Source organism: Aythya marila, assembly GCF_965140915.1.
Source record: "Aythya marila genome assembly, chromosome: 23".
In the NCBI taxonomy this organism is placed as follows: Eukaryota; Metazoa; Chordata; class Aves; order Anseriformes; family Anatidae; genus Aythya; species Aythya marila.
Genome location: NC_139064.1, coordinates 623,804 through 651,560, shown reverse-complemented (window position 1 = coordinate 651,560; position 27,757 = coordinate 623,804). Strand labels below are relative to the sequence as shown.

General features: G+C 46.0%; 1 protein-coding gene across 1 annotated transcript; it reads left to right on the top strand.

The window, feature by feature from the left end:
• The first annotated feature begins 15 nt into the window (after window positions 1-15).
• Window positions 16-27,757, top strand: DRD2 (dopamine receptor D2). The gene is made up of 8 exons (XM_082778113.1): window positions 16-166; window positions 18,161-18,473; window positions 21,277-21,386; window positions 22,817-22,953; window positions 23,596-23,786; window positions 24,723-24,809; window positions 25,450-25,789; window positions 26,311-27,757. The coding sequence occupies exons 2-8, from the start codon at window positions 18,192-18,194 to the stop codon at window positions 26,502-26,504; spliced, it is 1,341 nt and encodes a 446-aa protein (XP_082634239.1). The 5' UTR covers window positions 16-166; window positions 18,161-18,191; the 3' UTR covers window positions 26,505-27,757.

The window sequence follows — 27,757 nt, the reverse complement described above, 5'->3', positions numbered from 1 at the left end:
GCTTTGGGTTTGCTCCGCTGCGTGAGCGTGGTCGGGAGGAGTGCCAGCGAATACCCCAAAGTCTGCCCCAAAACCCCGGAGAGCCGCGGCGGAGACTTGGGGTGCTGTGGATCTATTCGGCACAAAGTCCTGCCACTGCTGCTGGAGACATTCGTATGGCTTGAAGGTAAGAGAAGTGCTGATGCTTTTCTGCAAGGAATACAAGCGTTGGGAACATGCCGGGAATGTGATAGAGAGAACAGCAGATGTTGTAACCGCCACTGCCTAGCAGGGTAAATAAAGACAAGCAAAAAAAGAAAACACTTGTCATTGTACCGTCTGGTCTATTGAGGCTGTTTGCTTTTAAACAGACTAGGTGAAAGCAAGTTGTGAAATGAAAAACATACAGAGTATCTTGGTTATTTTTTTCTTCTAAAACACTAACTGCAAAGCAGCGAACAATTGTTTTAAATACTAAAGATGCGCTTAGGGATGCTAAGAAATTGGGGTTGTTTGTAGAAGTTTGGTGCTGAGTGTTGCTCTCACGTACGCACAGTGCAAATAAAGTGACAGGGAAAACTGTAGGAGGAGGACGCGTAGCTGGAATATAGTGTAGGTCCATTTCCCCAAAACAATGAGATTGTTCAGATACAGTGTTTGAGGAAAAACATTCTTATGACACTTATTTTTTTACGTAAAGCAAAGCTTCTGTCCTTTCTCTGCTTCCCAGCACCACTGTTGATGTGGAGCTATCTTTCCCAGTGAAGCACGGCAGACCCGTGCCTATCACCCTTTCCAGTAAAAGCCCCGAAAGGCAGGCTGTCAGAAATGCTCCTTTAAATACTGGGAAGAGATTTTTTGTGAGGTTTGGAATAACGTCCGTGGCATGAAGGAAGCCCAAATTGTTCCTGTTTCTACCTTAATATTTGCCATTGTCCTTCAGCTACAAGTTGCATCTGCCTTTTTGCAAACGGTGTAAAGCAAGCAGTTGGGGCAGGGAGGCAGACAGAAGGGTTGTTTTGGGTCAGCACTGTATTGTAGTGAGCACTGAAGTATTTTGGTTGCAAGTTGTTGACTGTAGGTGGTTTCTACACAGATCACACATCCTCACATGTTAATTGTCAAGTCTCCTCAGCCTGACTTACGCACATGCAGAGCCTGGAGCCACAGAGCTAGCAGCATGTGGAGCATGAATCACTGCTCTGCAAGTAGGGTTTGGAGTCAAAAAGAAAAAAATAACTTTATTGTTTTATAAATAACCAGCCACGAAATTATGATATAACTCATCAAAGAGATCGCACAGACAATTCACTGCAAAATAGCATAGGTTACAATTCTCTCATGTTCAGTGTTTCATTTAGTTGTTCCTCTTTAACCACACAATGGTGTTCAGAATTCACGTCTTAAATTAAGTAAAAGCCCGTGTGTTTTTTTGTAGCAGTTTAGAAAAAAAAAAAAAAAAGTCTATTGACGATATTACTAAATCCATCAGAGGAGTGTAAAGAGCCCCAACAAAGAAATCTGAATAGCACAAACTCTGTAGTTTTTGTGTATTTTTTCTCCTTTTATCTTCTTTTTCATGCTGCATAAATTCTGCTTCTTTAGAACCTTTATTCTTTATGTGCCATCCTTCTGAGCAGAGTTGCTGTGAAAGTATTTCCACTGATCTGTGTAGTCTGTGATTACCTGCTGCTTGCATGGGCAGTGGATGGCATGGCAGGCAAACGTGGTGCATAGAGGAAGAAAGAAGGGAGGACTCTACCCTTACAAATGGCAAAACTGGAAGGAATAACCATCTATCAACAGATTCTACCGGTGTGAGTTTGGACACTGCCTTTCCCCTTAATATTTATAAAGGTAGCTGTAGAGCCACAATCAGCTGATATAAATGATTTGCCTTACGTGATGTGTCACATAGCATGGCAGGAGTTGGACTTGATGATCCCTTCCAACTCTGGATATTCTATGACTCTATGATTCTAAGTCCCCCATACGTACTTCATGCAGTCATGCATACCCAACCCCATGGTGTATAACCTCCTGAGCTCTGCATTTGCATGTAACTCCCATAGGCACACATATATTGGGATTGCTTGAGTGTAACACCGCTTCAGCTTGGTGCACCGTGGCATTCATAAGGCAGAAGTGCATGTTGCAGACCTAGAGGGAACTACGCGAACCTCCAGAAAGCAGGTGAGGCTGGGTTAATAGTACAGGTCAACTTGAGGCAAACATGGATCATATCTGCAAGCAAACAGCTTCCTTTTCCCTATGCATTTTCCTTCTGTGTCACTCCCATACTCTGCCTGAAAGCTTAGGTCATGATTAGATGGGTGATCACCCGGTGCCTGTCCTGGCATTGCTGCACAGCCCCATCCCAAATCCTCACCCTGCCCCAAATCCTCGTGCAGCCCACTGACGTGGGAAGGTTCCATCCCTGCAAACATGCAAAGGGAAGGTGATTTCCTTCATGTGCTCCACCCGTGAGGGGATCACAGCTGGCCGTCCGCTCACTCTGCATGCACTGCATGCATGGCAGCCGGCACGGGGATTGCACTTGAATCCTTCCCAGCTTGGCTGAAGGAGGAGACACCTGCCTGGCAAAGACACTCAGCACTTCCCTTCATGGCACCTCATTGTGGGTTTGCTGTATTCTTCCTCACATCCTCGCAGGGCAGCAGACTCAGGTTGCTCCTGCCATTACCAAAGGCACCTGTCAATAGATAACAGGAGCGATCAACGTGCTGCTGAACGCAACTGCAAGGGAACAGCAGCGTTCTGCAGTCAGGTTGAAAGGTCTGAGCAGTGGCACAGGCTGCAATGAACAGAAAGGCCCTGCACGTAGCTACCATTTCCTGTGCATTCTTCTAAAATCACACCTTTGTATAAAAACAACCAAAATCCCACGCTCCCACGCTCTGTTTACTTAAACTTTGGGATTCAAATTTGTTTTTAAAGAGTTTATATTGCCTATATTTTGACGTGTCTCAAAAAGCCACAGGGAATTGCTGTCTATATGGTAAAACCTACTCTCAGAAAGCATAATTATGCTGGGTGCCTCTGTGTTCACCACTGGACTAAAAAAAAAAAAAAAAAAAAAAAAAAAAGGGACTGCCTTATTTTAAAGGCCCTTGCTGCCAAACTTCAGTCCCACTGGACAGGGGAGAGCACACACTGTGTAACAGCCCAATCACCCTGGGGTTTTAATAACCCCGAGGAGCAGATAAGAGCTGCCTTACCCCGAGGCTTTCTCATCCTTGGCATCCGAGGTACTACACAGAATTATCTCTTGAAGCTGCTTCTGCAGGGAATAGTTCGATGGGAAACAAACAAACAAACAAAACCAACCAAACCTTACAAAATCAATCTTCCTCCAGAAGAGAGCAGAATTTCATATTACTTGGAAACATTTGGATGTTTTTATCTCCACTGTGTGAACGAAGCCATGCAATGCACTTCTAAGCCCTACTCTATTTCCACAAAGCTTTTGCTTGCTCATCTCTGACAACATTTTGCTTGACTTACCCTTTTTCTCATACACTTCTCTATGTAAATCAGAATATTTTTGACAAATCTTACATACAAATTCTCTAATAGAACAAGGAACTTAAAAAAATACTTATCTTCAAAGGCACAAGTGTTTGTAGCTCTTCGGATATGAATAAGACGGATTTGGCTCATGAACCTTACAAGCACCTCATAATAACTCTTTTCCAATTTCACCCTCTGTGCACAAAGTTCTTCTGAACACTTAGCAAAATCTGGAAATGAGTGTTGGCTTTCTCACATGGACACAGCTGACTTTTCATAGCTAGGAGATGCAGGATGGGGAGTACGTTCATATAACATGCAATTTAGCTGTAAAGCTTCTTGCCACAGGATGCTAAATGTTCCTAAATGTTGTTGAAGTTTAAGGTTTAAGGGGAGATGAGGCAATATCAATTCCTAGGGAAAGAAATCCACCAGTGGTTAATAAACGCATAGAAAGCACCCTTGCTCAGTGAATGCCTGCGATAGAAACTGCTGTATGATGAGAGAGTGCTTGTAAAAACACCACATCCACTTGCTTCATCCTTATGCTTTTCCCAGGCAATAGTTTTTGGTTAGCATTGGAGAAAGGACGCTGGACGAGGTGAACTTTGTCTCATCTCTCCTTGTTATCCTTGTAAGGCTACAGGCAGAAAATACAGTAGGCTATATTTTAAATCACATGAAGGTTTGAAATGTATGGAGGAAAGATCTCTAAGGATTTGTCTGGGGTCTAATGCTGCTGTATTTTACAAAGGAAAACTTTTGATAACTGCATTTGCTTTGGCTAATTCTTTAGGCGCGCACAAATGAGACTGATTAATTTGTGCCAGTGTTGCTAACTAGCTTCTCTGGGGAAGGGGGAGGCAATTGTTTAAGTCCTGTCAGATGCATCACTCCTTGTGCTGTTACAAAACCAACCTATATTCAATCTAAAATGGTTGCTAATAAGTATTACCTCCCCTACCAATTGTTCCACCTCAATCATGTTTTCTCTTGCTGTCCTTCACCGGGATATTTTTAGCATTATAATTTTTTTAAAGATGTGACTATGTGTTCAATTGCTTCTCTGCTGTACATCCCTCCCAATTATCTTGGTGGGTATTTTTCTCTCAGCCCCCTAGAAAGGGTTTATTTCTGGTTTACTCTTCCCTGTTGGTTTCCATGTGGTTATGTGGGAGGCTGCACACTCTTTATCAAAGCAGAGAGCCGTGATTAGTCCATTCAGAAAATGTAAATGCAGCCTGATGTGTTATGTAGCACTGGAGAAAGAGAGAGACTGCGAGGAGCAATAAAGGCAGGCAGGCACACAGCACAGTGCCGAGCCCTGTAGGTAGGCCTGGGTGATGGGGATGACGTCCACACTTCAAATTTCGAACGGAGCTAAATAAACACCCGGCCTGTGCACTGCTGTCTGGGGAGGGCTAATCAGAGTGCAGCGCAGCCCTGCTGAACTAAGTGAAATGCGCTGTGACTGTGCAGCCCTAGCAGTTACCATTCATTCTGATTCACACCTCCCTTCCTGTGTGTGTTCCATTATTTATCCCAGACTCTGTAGCCTCAGCTGTTTCTATCGGAGATGCCCCAAGAGCTGAAAACACACTTATTAGCTGATAAATACATGTATTTGATTTTACTCGCTGCTTCAGGTTGCCAACTGCTAGCGCTGTGGATGTATCAGCAAAATCAACACTATTGAGGATGTGCTGCACAATTTGCAGCTTTGTAGAAAAATGAACTCTTCACCGACATCGCAGGTTTTTGAATCATGTTCCCCGGGATGCTAGAACTGAGAAAATGTCTCGGAAAAGTTAAATGCATTACTTCATATATTACACCTTGCAAATTACTTGTCTGAACAAGTAATTGAGCTGAGCACTGGCCTCAAACTCTATTTACATTTCTCAGACAATTTGGAGTTGGAACAGATTATGGTTCTGTCTGGTGCAGGCACTCTGCTGACCTCCAGTCACCTCCCTATCTGCATATTTCAGGCTTTCACGTGTTTCTGTCACAATCCAGAGAAGTGTGATTATCTGCAGGATTGCAGAAGCCTGAAGTTAGATGTCTAACCTTGTTATCTGCTTGCTCTGGTGGCCACTCCAGGCAAGAATACCTCTGAGGTAGAGCCTTATCTCCACGCTTGGAAATCTCACCCTCTCCCACATCAGAGAGAGCAGGGTGCCTGCAGCCAGCTTGAGAAGCTTCGGTTAGAGTGATCTTATTAATTTAAAAAACATTAAAAGTAGGAAAAAAAAAAGGCATATATACAATTAAACAAGAACCTCCCTGGTCCCAGTAGGTGCATCATTTATAACGCCTGTGGGGCCGTGGATGCTTTAAAAATGTGTTTGTGGTGATACAGGAATACCTCGGCACACCCGGACTGTGTGAACAAGCTGGCCATGTGTAAGCTCCTTGCCTGTGCTTTTTAATGGCAAACTGACAGTAACAATTGGAAGGTTTTAATTATCTGACTAACAGGGGAATCATAAAGTCAACATCCCAATCCCTGTGCTACGAAGGTTTCTGCGTGTCATTCGGATGGGGTCGTTGTTATTCACAGAGTGTGGCTCGCGTTGGCCACGATCCGTGTCTGGGGACCCCAGACCTCTGTACAGAAGCAAGAGGAGGTTATTAAGGCGTGAGGGTTACTGGCACTCTTTTACAGCTGGCACGCTGGGAATCACATCGTACCAAGGGCTTGGCTGCCACCAACGTGGTTTCAGAAAGCTTCAAGTACACTGGGAGATGTTGCTACGCTTGGTGCAAAAGGAAATGTGCTCGTTCAGCAGGTTGGCTGGGGGGAGGCAGCACTCGCTGAACACGGCTGGTTTGGTGCCCCAGCCACGGCACTGCTTCTGCAGGGCTGTAACAGCCAGGGCTTGCCAAAAACTTCCCGGCCAAAACCATTTTCATTGGAAGTTGATCTGAATCAATGTTTTGCAGAAAGTAATCCCTTTTCTCACAGGTTTTCTCACTTGCTTTTTTCCCCAGTACAAATTCAGTAATATTTCCTCACCAACGTTTTGTTTAGCTGCAAACGTACTGGGTTCAGAGCTTCTGACAGAGATTAATGGTCCTAAAAGGGAGGCCATCTCCATCGTTAGGGTTTTACCATCCCCTTGTGCCACACCACCAGTAAAGCCCAAATATCCTTTCTAAAATAGAGCCATATGCATTTCCTTTGAAAGATGCTTTACTAATGAAAAGAGACCTCCATGCGATGACGCTGTGCAATTATTCGCTATGTAGGAGGATGTTTGTCTACATATGATGTCTATTCCTTTGCAATTTCCTTTGCCATCCTTCCAAGTGTTATTTTTATTTATCTGTAGATTTTTTTTTCCCTTAGTGTGAAAGAAGAATCAATTAGGAAATTACAACAGCAACAGAAAACGATGAAAAGGGGTAATAATATAGTTAAGATCCTTTGGTACTTCACGTTGCAATTCAGTTAAATGCTGAATTTCTGATTCAGAAGGCCACAGAAACAAACACACAAAATCTCCCAGTTTATAGAAACAATAAATACATTTTAGAAAAAAAGGAAAAAAAAGAACATTCGGAGGAAATCATAAAGAAAAGCAGTGACTAAATATCTGCTGGAGACAGTCCAACAATGGCCATTTCTACCAGCATTTCACCCCAAAGGTCTTTTTATGCAGATGTTCTCCACGTGCCAGGCGTGGCAGCACCTCAAGCACGATGAATGTGTCTGACCTGCAGCTGAGCAAAAAATTCAAGTCAGAAACAACAACAGCAACCCATGCTTACACAGCAAGCTGTGTTACTTACAGACGTGGGTTGATTTTTTTTTGGTTTGTTTTTCTGTTTTTCCTGGAGAGAACCACTCACTCCAAGGCTGTGCAGACTGCTACCCTGGCACGCTGCTGCTCCACATCCTCCTTCATCTCTGCTCAACGGGAGAGGTGCAGCTTTATCACTTCATGAGATTTCCATCCTTGCTGTAGGTGTGATTTCGGACGGATGTACCAAGTTTCAGCAAAACAAATAGAGCTGAGAGGTCCCTGAGGCAAAAAGAGATGTTGAATATATGGAGGGGTGTAATGGAAGTGTTCTCATCAATTACTCCAGAGGCTCTGAGGTAAATGAAAGGAGGCCTTATCAGCAATGGCAGCTGGGAAGAGGGCTTAGAATTTGTCCAGCTCAGCATTTGGTCTGCTGGATATGGGAAACCAGTAGTTTCCCCTCCAACCCATCCCGTGTGTGTGTTCAGAACCAAATAATAAGTGCTGGTGCTTGCTCTTTGCTTCAGCCTTGCAAAACGCAGCAGAGAGGCCCCAGATGGCAGCAGCACCGCGAGGCAGCAGAGGCAGGCCGGTTTACATGGGCGAGGGATGGCACATTCACACGTTCCTGACTGAGGCTTTCCACTCTTCTGTCTTGTGTTTATCCAAATGAGAAAATATTTAACACTAGGAGAAAATTCACTGTTATTTCCGTACTGTTACACAACAGTTTGCAGAGAAGAATCAGACACGGGTCTGGTCAAAAACAGCAATTAAAACCTCCTTTGAACCTCACTGCAAATTATTTCTTCAGAAGGGGATGCCAAGACTGAGCTTTGATGGGAAGATGAAGGGGACAGGATGAGCATGTAGGAGAACATGATCCTTCTCGCAATGTTACCAGGCATTTCTGTTGGGAAGGCTACTGCCTGCTGGAGGTTTTCCTTGGACTTCTCCGCTTGTTTCACCTTCAGCAAACAGGGCGTGTTTGTTCACACCATGCACACTTTGCTTTTAGTCGTCACTGCTCCCTTATTTATAGTGCTGATGAATAAAACAGCCCCTGAAGATAGCACTGGGTTTAGCCTTGCTTTAGCTGTCACAATTACTTGTTCCAAGCACTCCATAATTAAAAACATTAGTGGCTCCTCGTAATGTTTCATCGGAAAGAGTATCTGCTCCCCCTGAGGTAGGATGGAAATATTCATGACTATCTGGAGCCCCATTAATGACGTTCTGGATTAAATGAATATGCAAAGGATATGGAAATCATAACTACAGCAGGTCCAGATTGCTGGGTGCATGAATTGAACTCCTTATGGATGCTGTTTGCTCTGGATGATTTAAAAGTTTTGGATTAAGCCAAGTCCTTGCTGTCTTAGGTGGGCACCTAGGCAGTGCTTTGGTACAATGGTCACAGCCATGGGATTTTTCCAGCTGCACCCAGGGAATTGTACCGGAGGAGCTGTCAGTGCACAAATCATCCCCAGCTCTCTCCCTTCCCTCGCTTGCACGGAGGGGAGCTGGGGGGGACGGTCCCTGGGGACTGAGGCATTTTTGCAGTGTAAACAGCAGTCGCTAAGATGTTTCCTTTCTCATCCTCCCCCGGTGTTTGTTCCGCCAATTCGGTTTACTAACTTTTCAGGGCTAAATGGCTCTTGTGTATACTGATGCCTCTTGTACATTAATGGCTCACAGCAGGGGGAAATTTCCGCAGAGGACGTGAAAGCCACCAGGTAAAACCTCCCAGAGTGGCTGTTCAGTGTGCCGAGAGCCAGAGGAGCACTGGCAAAAGCCTCCACCTCGGTGGGCTGCAGGAAGAGGCCTCGAGATCTGCAGCCAGCATGGCTTTAAAACCAGCACTCATGTGGCCAAGCTCCTGCGAGCAGCTCTGTCAACAGCGGCTGCTCCAAGCTGGCCTCCTGAGCTACCTCCTGTGGGTTTCAAACCCCACTGCCTCAGATCACTCGGGGAATCAAGCATCTCTTGGACTTTGAGAGCACAAGGAGGTGGCTGTGCCCTCCCATTACCAAATTCCACTAAACATGGAAGCACTTGACACATGGTGTAACCCCCTGTGCTCTCATGCAGCTTGTTTGACACCAGGCAAATGGTTCATAATAGTCAGAAAAATGCACCCCCATCACAGACAACAGCCTCCCCTCCTCCTGACCCTGCTCAGTGCAGCCAGGGGAGCATTGCCCTTTAGGAAAACATTGAAATCAAGCTGGTGAGAGGTTCAATAAGACATTTAATTTCTTTGGCCATGCTTGAAATCCCATCCTGAGACATCTGCGGGATGAAGGACGGCCTCTCTCCACCCCTCTGCCTCCATGAGAGGCTGGGACCGCGGACGCTGGGTGCTGCAGCAGGGCACAGGGCAGCGCTTGGCTCCCAGGATCCCAGCGAGGGAGCCAGGCAGGGGCACCTCCGGCATCTTACGGGGCTGTCTGATTGCGAATGACACCCCCTGTCACATCGCATCTCCAGGAGCTCAGCCAAAAGCTGGGGGAAAGGCGCCTGGGTCCTCTGGAGCCTGCCTCGCCGCTGCGTGTGCCAGCAGGAGGGGCTGTCCTTGGGTGCCCCGGGGACAGGAGGGGTGGCAGCGAGGTGTCACTGCCTCAGCATCACGGCCAGGCACAGCAATTCCCTTCCCCAGCCTCTGCAGGGTGAGGGACACCAGGGAGAGGGTCCCGATGCTGGTAACTCTCTGCAGGCTCACTCTCTGTACAGTTTATGTGCTTTCTTTCTTTCTTCCTTCTTTTTTTTCTTCTTTTTTTTTTTTTTTCAATCAATGCCCTGGCACTCCCAGGCGAGTTTTATTTTAAATATTGCATGTGGCTCTTTCTCTCCCTCCCTTACATGTCTGCTCGAGATCCAAGTACATATGCTATTTCTGCTCCATGAGCTGGGGGCCAAATGCATTTGAAATAATGACAAAGCTCCCAGTGGGAAGGAAATCATGCCTAGTAGCAATAATTCTTCTAGGAATGTGTGTTTCTATATCCCAACAAGTAGCAGCAAATAAGATCCCTGCCTCCATGGGCCAGCTGAACAGAACGAGGAGGGGGACATGATAATGCACAGCATTATTGCTGCACGTATATTGCTTGTAAGAAAGGGAATGTGCTGCTTTGCATGTCTGAAAGATGCTCGGGAAGGCTGGATTGAGATGATCGGACAAATGCGTGCCACAGAACAGCCGTGGTGCAGAGCAGGAGCCACAGCATCCCTCCCAGCCCTTTCCAGCACTACTGCGAGGGCAGCAGAGGCCGGTGTGCTGAGGATCCAGCCCCATTCCTGGGGGCTGAGAGCCTGCTGTGTGCCAGGAGATGTGACAGGACAGGTCCCAGCCTGGATCTGCGTCCTGCTTCCACTTACATTTTGCTTGCACAGCTGAGCAAGGTGGGTGCTGGAAGTCAGGGTTTAAGCTGATTTAGGCGCAGCTGATTTGGGTCAGGGATTAACTGATTAAAGATCATTAGGATGTGAAATTTGAGAAGCACTGGCTGATGTGGGAGGAATACACTGAGCCTCCTCGCCTCCCCTGCACTGGCTGTGGCTGCCCTTTGTGCCCACTTGGAAGGAAGGACGGGGCAGAAATTCATCTCAGGTACCCCAAAGGTTCAGACACGGGGAAATGGCACAGAGAGGATGATGGAGTCACGGGATCTGCTGTGTGATTGACACAGCTGCCTCGAGCCTGCACAAAGAGTCTATTAAAAGGGGCTTCATGGAAACTATTAGTCACGTACAGTTCAAACACCCACAAAATCTTGGAAAAAGGGGAAGGGAAAGGAAGGGAAGGGTTCCCCTTTCCTTTGGAATTTGCTTCTTTTGGCAAACAGTTTTGCAAACAATCTTAGTGACAAGAGTGGCAATGAAAAGAGCAGATGTTAAATGAATGTTAGGTGGCATAAGTGGAAGGCAAATATTTGATCTCCTCAATCTGAATTATTATTATTTACTTTTAATAAAGTGTGGCTGAAGGCCTCGGTGCTGAACCATCCTTGTGCTAGGTGCTGCATAAACACAGGCAGCCTGACTGCAGGGAAAAATTGTTTATTCAACCGAGGAATTAACACAATCTACTTCTGCAATCAAATTAAGTTATACTCTTCAAATACCAAGCATCAAAATGTGAAGTGTACGTTAAACAGGCAGAACCAAGTAATTTTTAAAATCCTTCACCATTTGCCACATTTTAACCAGGACTTAAATAAACATTTTGTTCACATTTCAACCACCTCTGTAGATAACTCCTGCAGATGGGAGAGAGGAGATTCATCCTTTTCATTTCCTCAGAAATAATGCAATTAGCTCTACCAATGATTAAGGGTTATTTGCAGACAGTGGAGGATGATCTCAAATGTCTAACAAAATCTAAAAGGATCACCAGCATCACAGGGCTGGGAGGTGATTAGATTAGTCAGAGTCTCTAGTCAGAGATTTAGCATTGGTATACGTATAAAAGAATTAGGGAAAAATGGCCTTTTGTACAAAACAGGATGTTAGGTCTGTACTAATGCAATAATTAATTGGGACCGATGTCTTTCTAGTCAGAAGAGCTGTCGCTGACAGCAGCGATCTCCTTGTGAGAACACTGGAGTGAAGCGATGTGCGATACCCACCCTATTAATTCACAGCCTTATCTGTGGCTGCTGCAGACTTGGTTAGATCCCGCAGCACAAGACCTGGTGGTTCCCACAATTAGCTTTTGGGTGTGCCTGGCAGAAGACTTTGGAAGGGGTCTTTGTTTTTAGGAAGGGAATCGTTCAGCCTTGAAACTGCAAATCGAGGTCTGTGCAGTGTCTGGCTGGGTGTCCAGAACCGAGAGCACATACAAGTGATTTAAATCCTTGTCTGCCCATCCTTTCCACCAAGCTGAGAAGTGTTCAAGAAGTGGGCTGTGTTTGGAGCAGCTCCAGCCTGCAAAATTCTTAATCTGCCAAATGCTCAGAGGATTAAAGCTCGCCCTGTACCCACGTCTTCTTCCAGAGTAACAGGAATCAATAGCTCTGCCCCAGCAGCCTGCCAGGCGGGAGCCAAACCTCTCCCAAATTACGTGGGTAAAGGCAGGGATGGGGTTTTCTGGAAGGAGATGATTGCTGGAGGAAGCTATTTATATGTGCTTCCACTTTGGAAGGAAATCTACTGATTTGCAATGTAAAGTGCCCTTCTGCATTCGAGATGCCTGTGAACTGCCAAGCCTGCCTTCAGGAGGGCCAGCAGCAGTGGCTGCCGGGGAGCTGGAGCAGCCACTGCAAGGCTGGGGAACCTCCCCAGGGCAGGAACAGCTCAGGATTTACCATATCGTGATAGAGGATCAAATCCCTAGAAATACTCAAAGAATACGTTCCAAATTTGGATAACCAAACCATCTTGAGTTGAAGCTTTTCAAAGAAAAGAGTGTGATTGAACTAAAATTTCAGAGCAGGCACTTATTTTATGTTCCTTAAGTTTTATTTTTCTTTTTCATTTTAATGTGAGAAGTGACAGGTTTGAAGTCTTGATGTGTTCTGAAAACCTCATTGATTCAAAAAAAATACACAACTTTTTCTTGCTAACATTATTTTTGATTTTAATTTAAAAATGGTAAACTTGGAAAATTCCAAGTTAGTTCTGGTAAACACCTTTGAGAAGCTGCGTGTCTCGAATGAAGAGAGGGCCTTTTTGGAAACAAAACCTGCATTTTGTTGGCAGAAAGACATGCTAAGGCAAGGTGTATGTGCAGTTCCTCTGCTCTGGGGAGAATATCACCAAATTCCTCCCTTTCACTAGATCTTGCCAGAGAAAAAGGAAAACAAACCCCACACCCCATAGTGTCAAACCCTTAGTTCTGGGCACTTATAGGAGGAGCTGCCTCTTTACACATGCTCCTGGTGGAGCTTCCTAGTAGGAAGACACAATTAGGTATTACACAAGACCAGGTGAAACAGCAAGGTTTCTGACTCAGAAGTGAACAATAACTGTGGTTAAAATGCTGTGCACTTGGATTTTGAATAACAAAGGACTTGAGGAGTGGGGACCCGTAGAGGAAGGCAGGAGAGGAGGAAGCTTTTCAAGAAGCTTTTGCAAGGAGATGAAGGGAAGATACGAAGGCTGTGTGGTGCTGAAGAGTTAGATTTCAGCTCCAAAAAAATATCTTCGTCTCCAGTCTCTGTACCTCTAGGTGCAAAGGTAGCTAAGGCTACTGCTTGCACAGTGCTCCTGAACAGGGAAGCAAAACATCTCTTCTAAACCAGTTTCCCTTCTCTTCCTCTTCCACCACTTCCCTCCTCCACCACAGCATGTCATTTCCCTTGACTGCGGTGCTTGAGTAGCGTTCTCGGTGGAACCCAGTAAACAGCATCCAGAGGCATCTTCAGGACAGAAAGGATGGCAGTTTGACAGCTTCCCTGTGGCCCACTGATTCCAAAATTTCCGAGGAAAATGACAATATTCAGGGAGGCACTGTACTGTGCAAACATCACTTAGACATCGATTTCTGTGAAACAGCTGCCTTTGGAGCGCTCGGTAACCTGATGGGCACCTTTGGGTAGCTGCTGCGAGGGGAAATGGGCAATGTGGCTGCAAGGAAAGTCTTGGGAAGGGAGGCAGGGGATGCTCTGGGGCTGCAGGAGGAGCCCCTGGCACCGGGGTGCTGCTGCTGGTGGGTTTTGTCGTTGTGCTGCTGGTGGGTCTGCGCAGAGCTCAGCCACCGCAGGCACTGGCAGGCAGCAGTGCAGGGACTGTCGAAGCTCCATCCCCCTAGATGTGTTGTGCTGGGGCACGGCCTTTGTGTTTTTATAGGAAGAAACAAAGACTGGCTGCGTGTTGTGGCAGCCCAGAGCAGCTCAGCCCCTCACAAAGGCTGCTGGGGCCTGGGTTGTGGTGTAACAGGCAGATGGCTTTGGGGCTGCCAGTGCTGAGCAGCACACCAGCACCAGGGCAACGTCGGTTTGCCATAATGTAAGGAGCTGATCAATCAGCAGGAGCCAAGGAGAAATACCCGCAGTGCAAACAAATCAATTTCCAGTTTTGTCTCCAAACAGAGCAGGGAGTTAGGTACAGAGGGGAGAAAAACTGTGCTCACAGCCTCCACCCGGATGCATGTGGACCCGTGGGGCTGATTTCCTCAGGATGGCAAACAGCTCCCCAGCAGGCTGTGCCAACCGGAGGCTCTCAAGGAAGCTGGTGTAGCGGGGAGCAGTCTGGGCTCGCCACACACAAGTCCTATGCAGGGGAAGGCAGCGGAGATGCTCTGGGTTGTGCTGGCACACGGCTGCCCTGAGGCATCAGGTGCAAGGCTGCGACCCTGCTGCTCCGTCCTGCCCTTGACCGCTCGGCAAATCCGCAGCTGGATTACCCCGGCACGCTCACAGTCTGTGCGGACTCCAAGTGGGAATTAAAGAGGCTTTGCCGCCGTTAATTCACCAAATAATTTGTTCTGTTTCAGGACTCTACCCCCACCCACGTCCCGAGTCTGTGCACTGACAGACCCCTGAGGTTCCCTGCTTTGCCTGGGGCTGCTGACACTCCACAGGTCCCACAGGGAGAGCAAGGTGCCCTGAGATCTCCTTTCCTCTGCATTTTTGGCCCCTTCCCTCAGCCTCTGTAAGAGCCTGCAGGTGCCTGGACAAAGCACTCTCTTCTGAGTCAGCTTTTTAAAGTGCTGCCGTGAGACTGTCAGCAGCAAAAGAAGCAGAGCTCCACACCGCAGCACTGAAAGTCTCACAAGATGCTCTAATGGCCACTGTAACACTGCCAACTGATGCCAGAGAGAAATTAAGGTTATTTTTAGGATTGAAAACGCAAACTGTCCAAAGTTAGGAATTAACAGAGATTAACAGAGTTGTGCAGGTAATTGTTGTTTTCTACCATATAGATACATACTAGGTACAGCCTTTAATTACACCATCACAAATTGTGCCATTTTAGTTCCCTTATTTTAAACAAAATATTTGGAATTTTGTGTTTTATTTTCCCACATATATATATTTAGTCGAATCACCAAACCTTTCCATTTTTCCCATGCTCAGCTATAAGCTTTCAGCATTTCCCGTGCTGACCAGCTGCCTGCAGGAGCACAGAGGCAGTGCAGCTGCACTGCCAGACAGCCCCACCGGCAGCTTCCACAGAGCCTTACACAAACTCCAGCCTTTGCTTCTGTTCCTGTGATATTGTTTATTTCTGTGGAACTGTGGAGAGAAGGAAAATAACTCCCTGCTGATCTTATCTCTCTGTCTAACCACAGCAGAAAAACAGAGCAGAGCTGCTCACAGCCTCGCCTGACAGTGGGTTTGGGAAGGGTGGATGGGAGACACACCCGGGGTTTGCTGATGGGATAAACCTTCAATTGACCATCTGAGCATCAGGGAAAGAGAGGTTGTGTTGCAAATGTCTCATTAGGAAATGTCAGGCAGCATCCATCAGGTTACCCTAACTTGCAGACGCTGAGAATGTGTCACGACTCTAGATCCAAAAACTTAAAAATTCCAGTGTACAAAGCCCTTGTGAAAAAGAGAAACAAACAAACAAAAAATATTTGCTGTATTGATAGGTCTACTTAAAGAAAAAAAAAAAAAAACACAAATCTTGCAGAATCTACAGAGGAAAATGGAAGAGCATTTTGGTTCAGTTTATTCAGGGTCTTCAATATCCCCCCAGACTTGCCAGGTCAATCACCGATAGCTGGACCTAGCAGACTGGCTGTGCACAGATCCTCCACATCCTCATTTCACAACTCTTTCCTGAAATGAAAACAAAGTTTTAGGATGCTGGTAGCTGGTGTAGCAGTTCTGTGGTGCAGATGGGTTTGCAATCAAAAGGAGTCCCATGCTTTTCTCATTTTTTCACCAGGCTAAAAGCTGCAACAGACCAAAGCCATCTCACAGAATTAGGAGAGGCACAAGGTTGTCTTATTACTTGGCACTCCAAAATAACCTTGCTGTTCATCAATATGATGCCACTGTGGCCTGCACAAAATGGTCTTGAAAACACCTCTGCAAGACGTGCTGCAAATGAAAGCATTGTAGTTTTAATGCGTGAAGCCCTTCTGCCTTTATACACCATGAACTTCATGCGAAAGCCACTGACGTGGGCAGGGTGCTCAGGGAAGGGATGCGCACGACCTTGAGCTGTTTTTGTTCCTCAAACCAGAACTGAGCCCGAGCTGTTCTTTGTGACTCCCACTGGGAGCAAACACCCTCTCACATCACTTCTTCTGGGTTCTGAAATGAACCTGACTTGTGGTTTTGAAATTTTGTGGAGTTATCAGGTTGGAAATGAACTGCAGTCAGAGCTCAGGCGCTGGAATAGCCACAGGGCTGATCCTGCACATACCAAGTCATTCCACTGCTTTTATACTTTTCAGATACTTTTCTATGTTCCTGATTTTTTTTTCTCCATCCTGCATTTTATGCATGTTTCTGCCTTCTGTAGATAGCTTTGCATTATCAAAGGGCAATGGGAGAAAAGAAAAAATTGTTGCTGCATTTAGCATTGATTTTTCCCCTTCACTCTGAGTCACATAAGCTAACATTTAATTAATTTCTGACACTTTGACAGTTTTTAAGAAGACATTTGTAGAGCTATCAAGTGCCGCTGATAGCACTGTCAGACAGACACTTTTTGAATTATCAGCTATTAAGGACCCATATGCAACAAATTTCCAGGGTTTATTATACAAATTGTTCTTTGAATGAAAAAAGCACACAAAAGCTCAGTGAAACATAAAGAAACCATTGTTCCCAGGTGAATTTGATATTTGCAAATGTTTTGCTATTGTGATCACTTGCATGGCTTTATAAATCTAATTCGCTTTGTCTTTTATTAAGAAAATGAAATGGCCTGCTGTAGGGTGTCTTGAGAACATGGCCAGATTTTCACATCACAGTGGTCTTTATGGAGATGCAGCTTGAGAAATGTGAAATACTTGATTTTAGGAAGTGCTGAGCAGTGAAATGAAGTCTGTTCAAGATCTCTCAAACCTGAAATTTCAAATCCAAAGCAACCAAAATCTCCAGTTGCTTCTAAACAGCTCTTGCCTTTATTGTTTAACCGTGCTCTCTGACACATCACCATTTCTTGATGGAATGACTGCTTCAGGTAGAGACCACAACCCTTTGCTTTTAAACACACACGTTACACCAGGAGGGGCATGCAGCATGCAGCCAGCAGCCAGGAACAAGACGACAACTTGCCATGGTGCCCCAGCTGCCTGATGTGACCAGTCCTCCCAGTGCCAGAGCTGCAGAGGCAGGGCTTCTGCTCTTTTCCCCTTTGTGCTGCAGCCTCACCAGGAGATCCACAGAAGGCAGGCATGGCCCAGCACTGATTTCCAAACTCCAAACTGCTCTGTCAGGTCTTATCTTCATCACAATTCAGCCCATGGTTCTTTTATTTATTTATTTCCCTGCTGGGGGAAAAATAAATTAAAAAAAAAAAAAAAAAAAAAAAAAAAAAAGCTAAGAAAAAGAAAAACAAATAAATAAATAAATAAACAGAACCCAGTCTAAAGCCCCGTGAAAAATAAACCTACTGGGTCATGGCTCATCCGCTCTGAAGCTTGTGCACCTAACATAGAGCAGTTAGCAGACATGGAATGTCAGGAGAGCTGATGCAAAGATCACAAGCTCTCTGCCTGAATTAGCTGTGGCACAGAGCAACTGATATCCCACACCACGGAAACCTGGGGATGAACTGTGAGTAGAAGCGAACTTCCTGAATCCTTGCCTAGTACCTGACCACCAGCTCTGCCTCCCCTCTGGCTCTTCATCACATTTCCAGTCCACTAACCATCTGCACATAACTCAGGGAAGGGGGAGCAGGATCTGGGGAACTCCAGGAGTGAGGTAGCACATGCGTGGCCATTTTATTCTTTATTTTTGACTGTTTTTTCAACACCTTTTCTGCATCAGGGTGGAGCTGGGACCTGGCACATTTACCTTCATGGATCCCCTAAACCTCTCCTGGTACAACGGTGACATCGGGGACAGGAACTGGAGCAAGCCACTCAACCAGACCAATGCAGACCAGAAGCCTCAGTATAACTACTATGCCATGCTGCTCACCCTCCTCATCTTCGTTATCGTGTTTGGCAACGTGCTGGTGTGTATGGCTGTGTCCAGGGAAAAAGCCCTTCAGACAACCACAAATTACCTGATTGTGAGCTTGGCAGTGGCAGATCTCTTGGTAGCAACTCTGGTCATGCCATGGGTGGTCTATCTGGAGGTAGGTGGCCCAGATGTTTCTCACAGTACTGAGTGTTTGTGGCAAGTGAATGGAGAGAAGGAAGTTTTAACAGCCCAGACATCAGCTATTTCAAGGCCTCCTAATTTTCACCAGACAAAGGTGTTTTACATTTCCTAACAGTTGATCAGATCTTGCCAGGAAGTGGACATAATAACAGATGACCGATTCACTTGACAATACACTGCTGTTTAGGGGGCTGAACGATAAAACCAATCACATTGAAAATCTGTCCAATAAATGTAGGGGTCAAGAGTGGAAGGACACCAGGTTTATTTTCAAAACTACACAGGCAAACCATACGTTCCCAAGCATAAGAATGAATCTGCAACTACATCATGGGTATTGCATTCAAAAAACTGCAACAAACAGTAATCCAAAACCTCTTTCTGAAGGACTACTGTAGTAAGAGGAGCAGGCAATTGTAGAAGTAGGATGTAAATCCAGAGCTTTTATGTCACAATATATGAGAAACAGAATCACAAGTGAGCTGCTTGTCACATTCCTGCTGTTAGCACATCGCTTCGGTACAAAAGAGCTCTGTGCTTCTGCATACAGAGCCATATTTGAGTGGCACAGTGTTGTGTGAAAGCCAAATACTCCCAAGACTGCTACCTGTTTACCTGACAGCAAATTATCCTTGCAACAGTAAATAGCATGAAAAAAAAAAACAAAATACATCTCTAGAGGAAAGAGCAGGAGAAGCTACTCTTTCTTCTTGCTGGGATGCCCACGTTCTTCAGCCAGCCAGGAGCTGGAACACCATGCATCATAACCAAGAGTGAAACCATAAGACTCCATTCAATTTACAATTTATATGCACGCATTTGTTTAGGAGAGAAAATGATAAAACAGAGAGGCGAGCAGTGGAAGCCATAATCAATCAGTCCATTAAGTATTAATGCGAAGCAAAACAAGCCCACTGACATGATATGGGCTGTTGAGAAACCACAACACTAATTATCACTCTAGTTAATTACTGTTTGTGTTGCACTTTAAAAATGTAAAGCATTGTGCATGTGCTAAAGTGTATTAACATGACCACAGGCTGGTTGTGATTGTAGTTAATGCCTCTGGGATTAGTTACACTCATCTATTGTATTTCTCTTTTACAACACTCCACTTTAAGCAGAGGCTCATGCTGTGAGGAGCTCTGGCTCTTAGGGCCGGCTATGAGTCTCTCAGACACGTCGTATATAAGGTGGAAGAGTAAAGCAGAAATGATGTAAGATGCTCCCCTCTTTCTGCGCTCAGATGTGCATGGAATGGGCCAGGAAGCTCAGATTTCTCAATCCACAAAGTGAGACAAATTCAGCCCTCTAGATTGCTGCCGTTATTGATGGACTTCTACACTCTCTGCTCATAACCACACTCTGCTAAACCTACTGCTAGCCTGAAGCAACAGAACCCCTGACAATGCTTGCTGACAGAGAAGGAGCTATTGCCATGATGTGTGTTAGGCACACTATGGTGCCTCGCTGGCTCTGCAACCTGAAATCAAAACTGTCCAGAGCCCTTTGTTCTGTAAATATCTTCATGGGTTTTAGGCTTTGTGTCACAAAGTGGTGCAGAAATGAATGTCAAAAGACAGAAAATCCTTTTAAAAATCCTTCTGGGTGCAAACAAACCTCCTACCTCCAAACTTCTGAGGTTTCCCCTACATAAATGAAAGCACTAAGAGAAAGAACTGCTGTAGTTTGCAGCATCTTCCATAAACTCAAATTTAAGAGTTCAGGAAACTGATTTTGCACAGGCTTCTATCTGGCTGGAAACCATTGCCTTCGGGCAAATTCTAGTCAAAGTTACTGATGTGACTTTGTCTCAAGTGCTTTTTAAATCACTGAGTGTTCATCTGTCACTCAAGCTTCAATGCAGTCATTCTTTCTTTCTTCTTCATGCTGCCTATGGTTATGTATATCAGAGCAGAAATAACCAAAGAATAGATATCTTATTCATTCTATTTTCAAATGCAGTAGGGCTCTATTTTTATTAGAGGGAAATATACTTTTTTCATCACATGCCAAATACAGTAGTCCTAATAATTGCTATTAAACTTTATTTTCAAAGTTTGGTTTCAACAGCGAGATATGGAAAAAGAAAAAGTCTACTGGAAACTAAGAAGAGTTATCATAAATTATTTGTATTTATTGCAACATATAAGACATAAAAAAAAAAAAAAAAAAAAACCACCACACAGTCTGCATTAAATTCATTTTGTTCACAAGAAATGATATGCAAGGAATTATGTCCCCAGTTTTAAAGCTAAGAAACAAAGGAAACCTTCTGCTTTTCTATTACTTATCTTTGCTATGTATAATAATAATAATATATATATATATATATAAATGTCTAACAAAAAACTGTAATTGCATTTGGGGTTGCTTGTCATATAAAATTAATGTATTTCCTTTCTGATTCTTATTTGTAATGCTTCAGAGACCTACATAAGTTACTGCATAGTTCCCTGCCTTTGAGGAGACTTGCACTCCCATGTCTCACTGCAATGGGAGCCAGGTCTGTGTTTGCCATTTGGGCTGTGCAGCTTGCTATACAGACCAACAGGCTGGACTCGAGAAGGATAAAAACCCCACTAGCCCTCAGGGAAATGCTCTAGAGGATGGTTAGGATGATTCTCCTTCTGGCAGTGCCATCATTTGAGACCTTTAGTCTAGAGAGAACAATGTGCTCAAAGGGATCAGTGAACAATCCTGCTTGGCTCAGTATGGGACTGATGGAATGCGACCAGGTTCCAGCTGCAACTTGACCATGTTTTCTCTGTTTGCAGGTGGTTGGCGAGTGGAGGTTCAGTCGGATCCACTGTGATATCTTCATGACCCTTGATGTCATGATGTGCACTGCCAGCATCCTCAACCTCTGTGCCATCAGCATTGACAGGTGAGGGCTCTGTGGCGGCAACCCATGGCCACCTTTACTTGGCCTGGGGGACTCAAAGACTCGAGAAGCCCCAGGTGGTTTGGGCACTGCCTCACCAGAGGCTGATGGGGGTGGGTGTTGCCCCTGGCCTGTGCCTACAAAAGTCCCCGGGAGGGTGGCTCCTGGTGGGAGAGGCTGTGTGCCACATGGAGAGCTGGTCCCTCATTGAAGGGAAGTCTGAGGTCTGTGTGGAGTGAAGATACCACCAGGATGCTGCACAGATTGTTGTCTGCTGCTGATCTTCCAGGCAGGTGGGGAGAAAGCTGTGGGCTGAGGAGAATGAGGAAAGACTTCAAGGCATTGGGGTGGTTCATGAAACAGTCTGGGGTGAGGGTCTTTTTTTCTTCCCTCCTTCTGTTGTGGGGTGATGATGTGGGACTGAATATAAAAATCCAGTCCATAAAAGCTTTGGCTATGTGACTGGTGCTACAGGCCTGGGTTTGGGTTCTTTTCTAATGACTGGTTTTAAAAGACATAAGGACTGGCAGCAATATGTGGGAAAGGTTTATCTCAAGGGGTGAAAGTGTTCTGGGAGAGGAATTAGCAGGGCTCATTTGGAAAGCTTTAAACAAGATCTGAAGAGTGATGGGGTTGCAGCTGGGCTTGCACAGCTGAGGCAGCTATCAGTGATGAAGAGCACCTCTGTTATGAGGAAAGGCTGAGGGAGCTGGGTCTCTTCCTCTTGGAGCAAAAGAGACTGAGAAGTGACCTTATTAATGTTGATAAATTTGTAAAGAGGAAGTGTCAGGAGGATGGAGCTAGGCTCTTCTTGCTGTCATCCAATTAAAGGACAAGGGCAATGGATGCAACCTGGAACATAGGAGGTTCTGCTTAAATATGAGCTGAAACTTCTTTACGTTGAGCATGACAGAGCACTGGATCAGGCTGACCAGGGGGTTTGTGGAGTCCCTTTCTCTGAAAACACTCAAAACCTGCCTGGATGTGTTTGTGTGATGTGATCTAGGTGTTTCTGCTGTGGCAGGGGGATTGGACTAGATGATCTTTCAAGGTCCTTTGCAATCTCTAACATTCTGTGACGTCTGAGCAGGATTCTTTCAGAAACAGTCATAGAAACACCACCTGAGAATGTAAATGGCTGTCTGCGTGTATCTGCACTAGTTTAGTCCTTCTGTTTGTAAGCGTGAGTGATGGAGCAGTGGGCAGGCAGGAGCTGGGAAGGAGTAGAAGAAAAAAAGCTGTGCTGACCAGACCCCAGCCTCGTGCCTTCCAAAGCAGGGAGTGTGGACATGTCAGAGATGGAGCATCCTGATTCACTCTGTGTTCTTGTGCTGCTCCAAGCCTTCAGACACAGTAACCAGCTGTGCTTTCCTGTAAAGCTTGTTGGCACTTGCAGCATAACCGAAGCCTGGGTTTGTGTCTTCACTCTGCAGGTACACAGCGGTAGCGATGCCAATGCTGTACAACACCCGCTACAGCTCCAAGCGCAGGGTCACCGTCATGATTGCTGTGGTCTGGGTGCTTTCGTTTGCCATCTCCTGCCCTCTCCTGTTTGGCCTCAACACCGCAGGTGAGTTATGCCACCTGCAGATGGCTATTGGCATCAACCTGGCTTTACTAGCTCCCCAGATAGTCTTCTGTTACAAGATAGGAGTAAAGGTGTGAGTCCGGTTTTAGGTGTCCTGGGATGCATCCATCCCTGTTTCAGGTATGCCCTCCCCACAGCAGTCCAGGATATGCCAGCTGGTTCTGTTTCATCTCTCATTGTACCATACCAGGGTGGCAGAGGCCTCGGATCTGCAGTGACATGAAGCTTACACGATGCTGGTCAATGTCACATTAATGTTTGTCTGCTACAAAAACCAAATCAGTGTTGCATTAAAACATAATGAGGAAAGGCATGGAGCAAATGTCTTCATTGAGACAGGAGAGAATAGAAATGGCAATGGAGCTTGCAGTTTCATGGGAGGATGGGATTGCAAACAGCACGGCATCAGCAGGCTCTCAGTTGTTGGCTGAGAAATAGCCGGGGCTCTGGGGTCTGTGTGTGACTGCCAGTGATACATGTGAGGTTTTCTGGCCTTGAACTTGATTATGGCTGATGTGGTGGGCCCCCACTCTCTGGGTACCCCTCTTCAGAGATAAAGGAGGGGGAAGCTGGTGCTAGCCCAGAGCAGCAGGGAAAGTGAGCCCAAAACTTTTTGTCTTCCAGATGATAATGAGTGCATCATTGCCAATCCTGCCTTTGTCGTGTATTCCTCTATTGTCTCCTTCTACGTCCCCTTCATCGTCACCCTGCTGGTGTATGTGCAGATCTACATCGTGCTCCGCAAGCGCAGGAAGCGTGTCAACACCAAGCGCAGCAGCCACGGCCTGGACTCGGACACGCAGGCACCGCTGAAGGTAACCAGACCCTCGGCCTTGTGCTCACCTGCCACCATCCTTTCCCTTTCCTCCTCCACTTCATCCCCAAAGCGCTTCCTCCTCTCCCCAAACAAGGCTGTCTTCAGGATGTGAGATACTGGATTGCAATGGTGAAAGCTGAGTCCTGAGCTGTTTGGGAGGCCCAGCTGCACACGCTGGATTATCGGGTCACAGGCTGGTGCTTCACAGGGATGCTCCAGCAGGTCTGCATTAGGAGCCATTCTGTTAACTTGACTGCATTCTTCTGGCTCTGCTGAGTTTGGGCACCCCAGACTACAAGCTGTGCCACCTTCCGAGTCAGCCCTGCTGACGGATGCAGAAGTTCGGTGGCAGGCAGTTGCATGGCTGGGGTACAAGCTCCATCCCTGCTAACAGGACATCTGCAGGGCAAGCAGCCTGTCCTGGTTTCAGTTATGACAGAGTTAATTTTCTTCCTAGCAGCTGGTAGAATGCTATGTTAAATGCCGGGTTAAACCACGACACAGCCTCATGAAGCATGTGAGTAGCATGATGCTGGTGGAGTCCAGCTGAGCGTGCTTAGTGTGAGGCAGTCAAAACTCTACTCTTGCAGCATGTGCAAAGCAGCTAGAAGAGCTATGTAGTCCCCAAGGTGCTACCTCCAGCCCACATAGCCCCAGAGGCCAGGGCCACGGCAAGGAGAGGAAGCAGCAAGGCAAGGTGGACTGAAACATAACCAGACGTCTGTGGCTTCCTTCATTTGGTAAAAAGCACAAGGGATACTTGCTTCCACTACTGCTTCTCTAGGGTGGTTTTCTGTTTCTGTTAGCACCGTAGTCAGAGTGATTAATTTCTGCTTCATGCCCTGTGTTTGTATTTTCACTCGCCTCCCTTACCAGCTACCCTTCCTAATTACTATCTGCTTGTGTAACCTTTGAGCTGGTGCTTGCCCCTTAGGACAAATGCACTCATCCAGAAGACGTGAAGCTCTGCACAGTTATTGTGAAGTCCAATGGGAGTTTCCAAGTTAATAAGCGCAAAGTGGTGAGTGTTAAAGAGAAGTGGTAGCTTTTCAGAGCGCTTAGCTTTCCCCTTGTCTCTTCTCAGGACACAAAATGAATTTATGCAGTGTGGGAGAAAATAAGCTAAGAACAAAGGTTACCGTTCAATCTAAAAATTTAAATATTCTTCCTGTTCCTTAGAGTGAACCAGGGGGTTTAACGTAGAGCTCAAAAAGCCAGACTAAGCTCACCTAAAGATCAGCTATAAAAGCCGTGACATTTTAACATTTATTCTCTTTGATTTTCTTCTCCTGTCTATTATTTATTTTAAGTCTTAGACTGCATTGGCTATGTTGGGCTTTGCTTGTTGATTTTGTTTTCATTTACCTATATTCTGAAGTAAAATACATGGGGAGTGGAGACAGCGTCTCCAAATTCTCAGCCTCCTTGTGCAATATAGGAGGCAGAGTCATTGTCTGCATTCTGTCGATCTCATCAAATGTATCCTTACGTGTAAATGATTTATAGCTGTTTCTTCAAGTATTTACCAAAAAAGGTAGGGAGGGAGAAGAAGGGTTGGTTGTTTTTTCAGCATCATCCAGCTTCTCTCTGTAAGAAATGTTCATTGCTGCTCCCTGTATATTTACCTGTCTTCATGTTGTGGGCATTTGATTCTTGTCCAGGAGGCAGAGAGTCACATGGAGATGGAAATGGAGATGGTGTCCAGTACCAGTCCCCCTGAGAAAACCACCATCAAACCAGCAGCCCCAAGCAACCACCAGCTGGTTGTGCCAGTTGCTTCTAAACGGGGCACTAACTCAACCCTGCAGGCACACTTGGGCAGCCCTGGGAAACTAGAGAAGAACGGACATGCCAAAGAAAACCCCCACACAGCCAAGGTCTTCGAGATCCAGTCTATGCCCAATGGAAAGTTAAGGACCACTCTTCTCAAGGCTATGAACAGGAGGAAACTGTCACAACAGAAGGAAAAGAAAGCCACTCAGATGCTAGCCATCGTACTTGGTGAGAGTGCACGTTGGCTTTGTCTCGTGGTCCTGCAGAAAGCCAAGAGCTACCCAGGATTAGGGCATCCACTTCAAATGTCCGGTGTGGACTGTTTGTTTTCCTAGGCCTCCACATAAATAGTTACATTGCATGCATCAGTCAGTGTGGCCCTCGAGAGGAAGACTACCTCCCTCCCAGCCAGGAACAGCACACAGTGCTATACAAGGGGCTCATAAAGCTGTCCAGGTGCAGGGGGTGTGCATGGCCAAAAGGGCCAAAAGGCATGGGTGAGAAAGCCCTTGTGCTTTCTGGTATAGCTACGGCACAATAGGCTGAGTAGTTCTGCAACAAGCTGGCACCTCTGCAGGACAGATCTTGTTTATTGTAACCAGTCTACTTAGATCAGCAAATAAGTTCTTTGCTACTTGGGTACTCAGAATGAAGACAGACATAGCAAACAGACAGGAGGCTTGCTGTTCTCAGTCACAGAAATTTTCCAGTTTTCAGCAGTCACAATCTGTTTATTTTTTTTCCCCCAGGTGTTTTCATCATCTGCTGGCTCCCATTCTTCATCACCCACATCCTGAACATGCACTGCGATTGCAACATCCCCCCAGCAATGTACAGCGCCTTTACGTGGCTTGGATATGTCAACAGTGCTGTCAACCCAATTATTTATACCACCTTCAATATTGAATTTCGCAAAGCTTTCATGAAGATCCTCCACTGTTAGAAGGAAAAACAATAACCACATTTTTAAGAATGAGGGGAAAAAAGAATCCAATGCCATTCACGCACACAGACAAGCGACCAGCCGTGGAGAGGTCTTGAGCTCTTGCACTGGGCATGGGGAGTGCAGTGCCACAGCAGGGCCGTGCCCAGGCACCTCTTGGCAGGGACGTAATGAGGACCTTCAGGCGGGAGGGAGGTTCTCTTGCCCCTTGAGGTGACCTTTGGACTCCAGGACGTTGATACTAAGGGCGCTTCTAAGAGCTACCCTCACACTGTGTTTGGAGTGGAAGCAAAAATGGAGAAACGCTCACTTGATTGTTGCCTGTGGCCATCTAACCTGGAGTGCATTAAACAGATGCTCGCAGAGCCATGTGCAGGCAGCAATGGGTCACTGCTGCTGGCCTGCGTGTTAAGTCATTGACACAATCTCACCAAAGACAAGACCATCTTTTCCGCTTTGCAATAGGAGCCAGACAGAGCTTGCGGAAACTCCGTGCAATAGCTTTGCCTTCACCTCCAGCTGACTTAACCAGTATTAAACTGCTGCAGCCTTGAGGGAGGAAAAACAAAACAAAACTGGAAGAGGTTCCCAGGTGGGCTAAGAAGGTTCTCCCACCTAAGGATCCAATCCTTGTAACAAGCAATGGGCAGGAGGAAGAAAGGGAGCATCAGTCTCAGGTGGGACCGCTACATCAGCGTAAATATGAATAAACAGGATCAATCATACAGAAGGCCAAACCAAAAAAAGTGGAGAGGAATTGAAGGAGTGATACCTGGTTCTGTACAGTTTGCACTCAGATCCAAGAGGACACCAACTACTGTGTACCATCAGCCAGCCCAGCAGCAGCTTCTGCCCACCACTGTTTCATCTCCAGTCTCTCACGGGAAGTTACAAGATGAGGTGAGGAGTGACAGCATGAGGAATGTAGAAACACGGACACTTTGCCAGGAGCAGCATCGTCGGCCATGTCCATCTCAGATGTGAACTTCAAGTCCAAGTTAGGTCCAGTTCTTCCTACCTAACTTGAAGGCACCATCATGCCAAGGATCACCTCAGATATGATTTGCCTAAGTCTCTGAGAGTGTGCAGAGTGACATCGTGCCTAATTTAAATAAATAGCGAATGAGATAAAGACTGTATTTTGGAAAAAAAGCCAGAATAAAAGCCCAAGTACATGCTTATCTAGATCTGCTTTTGTGTCCAAGTCAGACTCCAGCAATGTCTGGATCTTTCCAGCTTCCCTTACCTGTTGC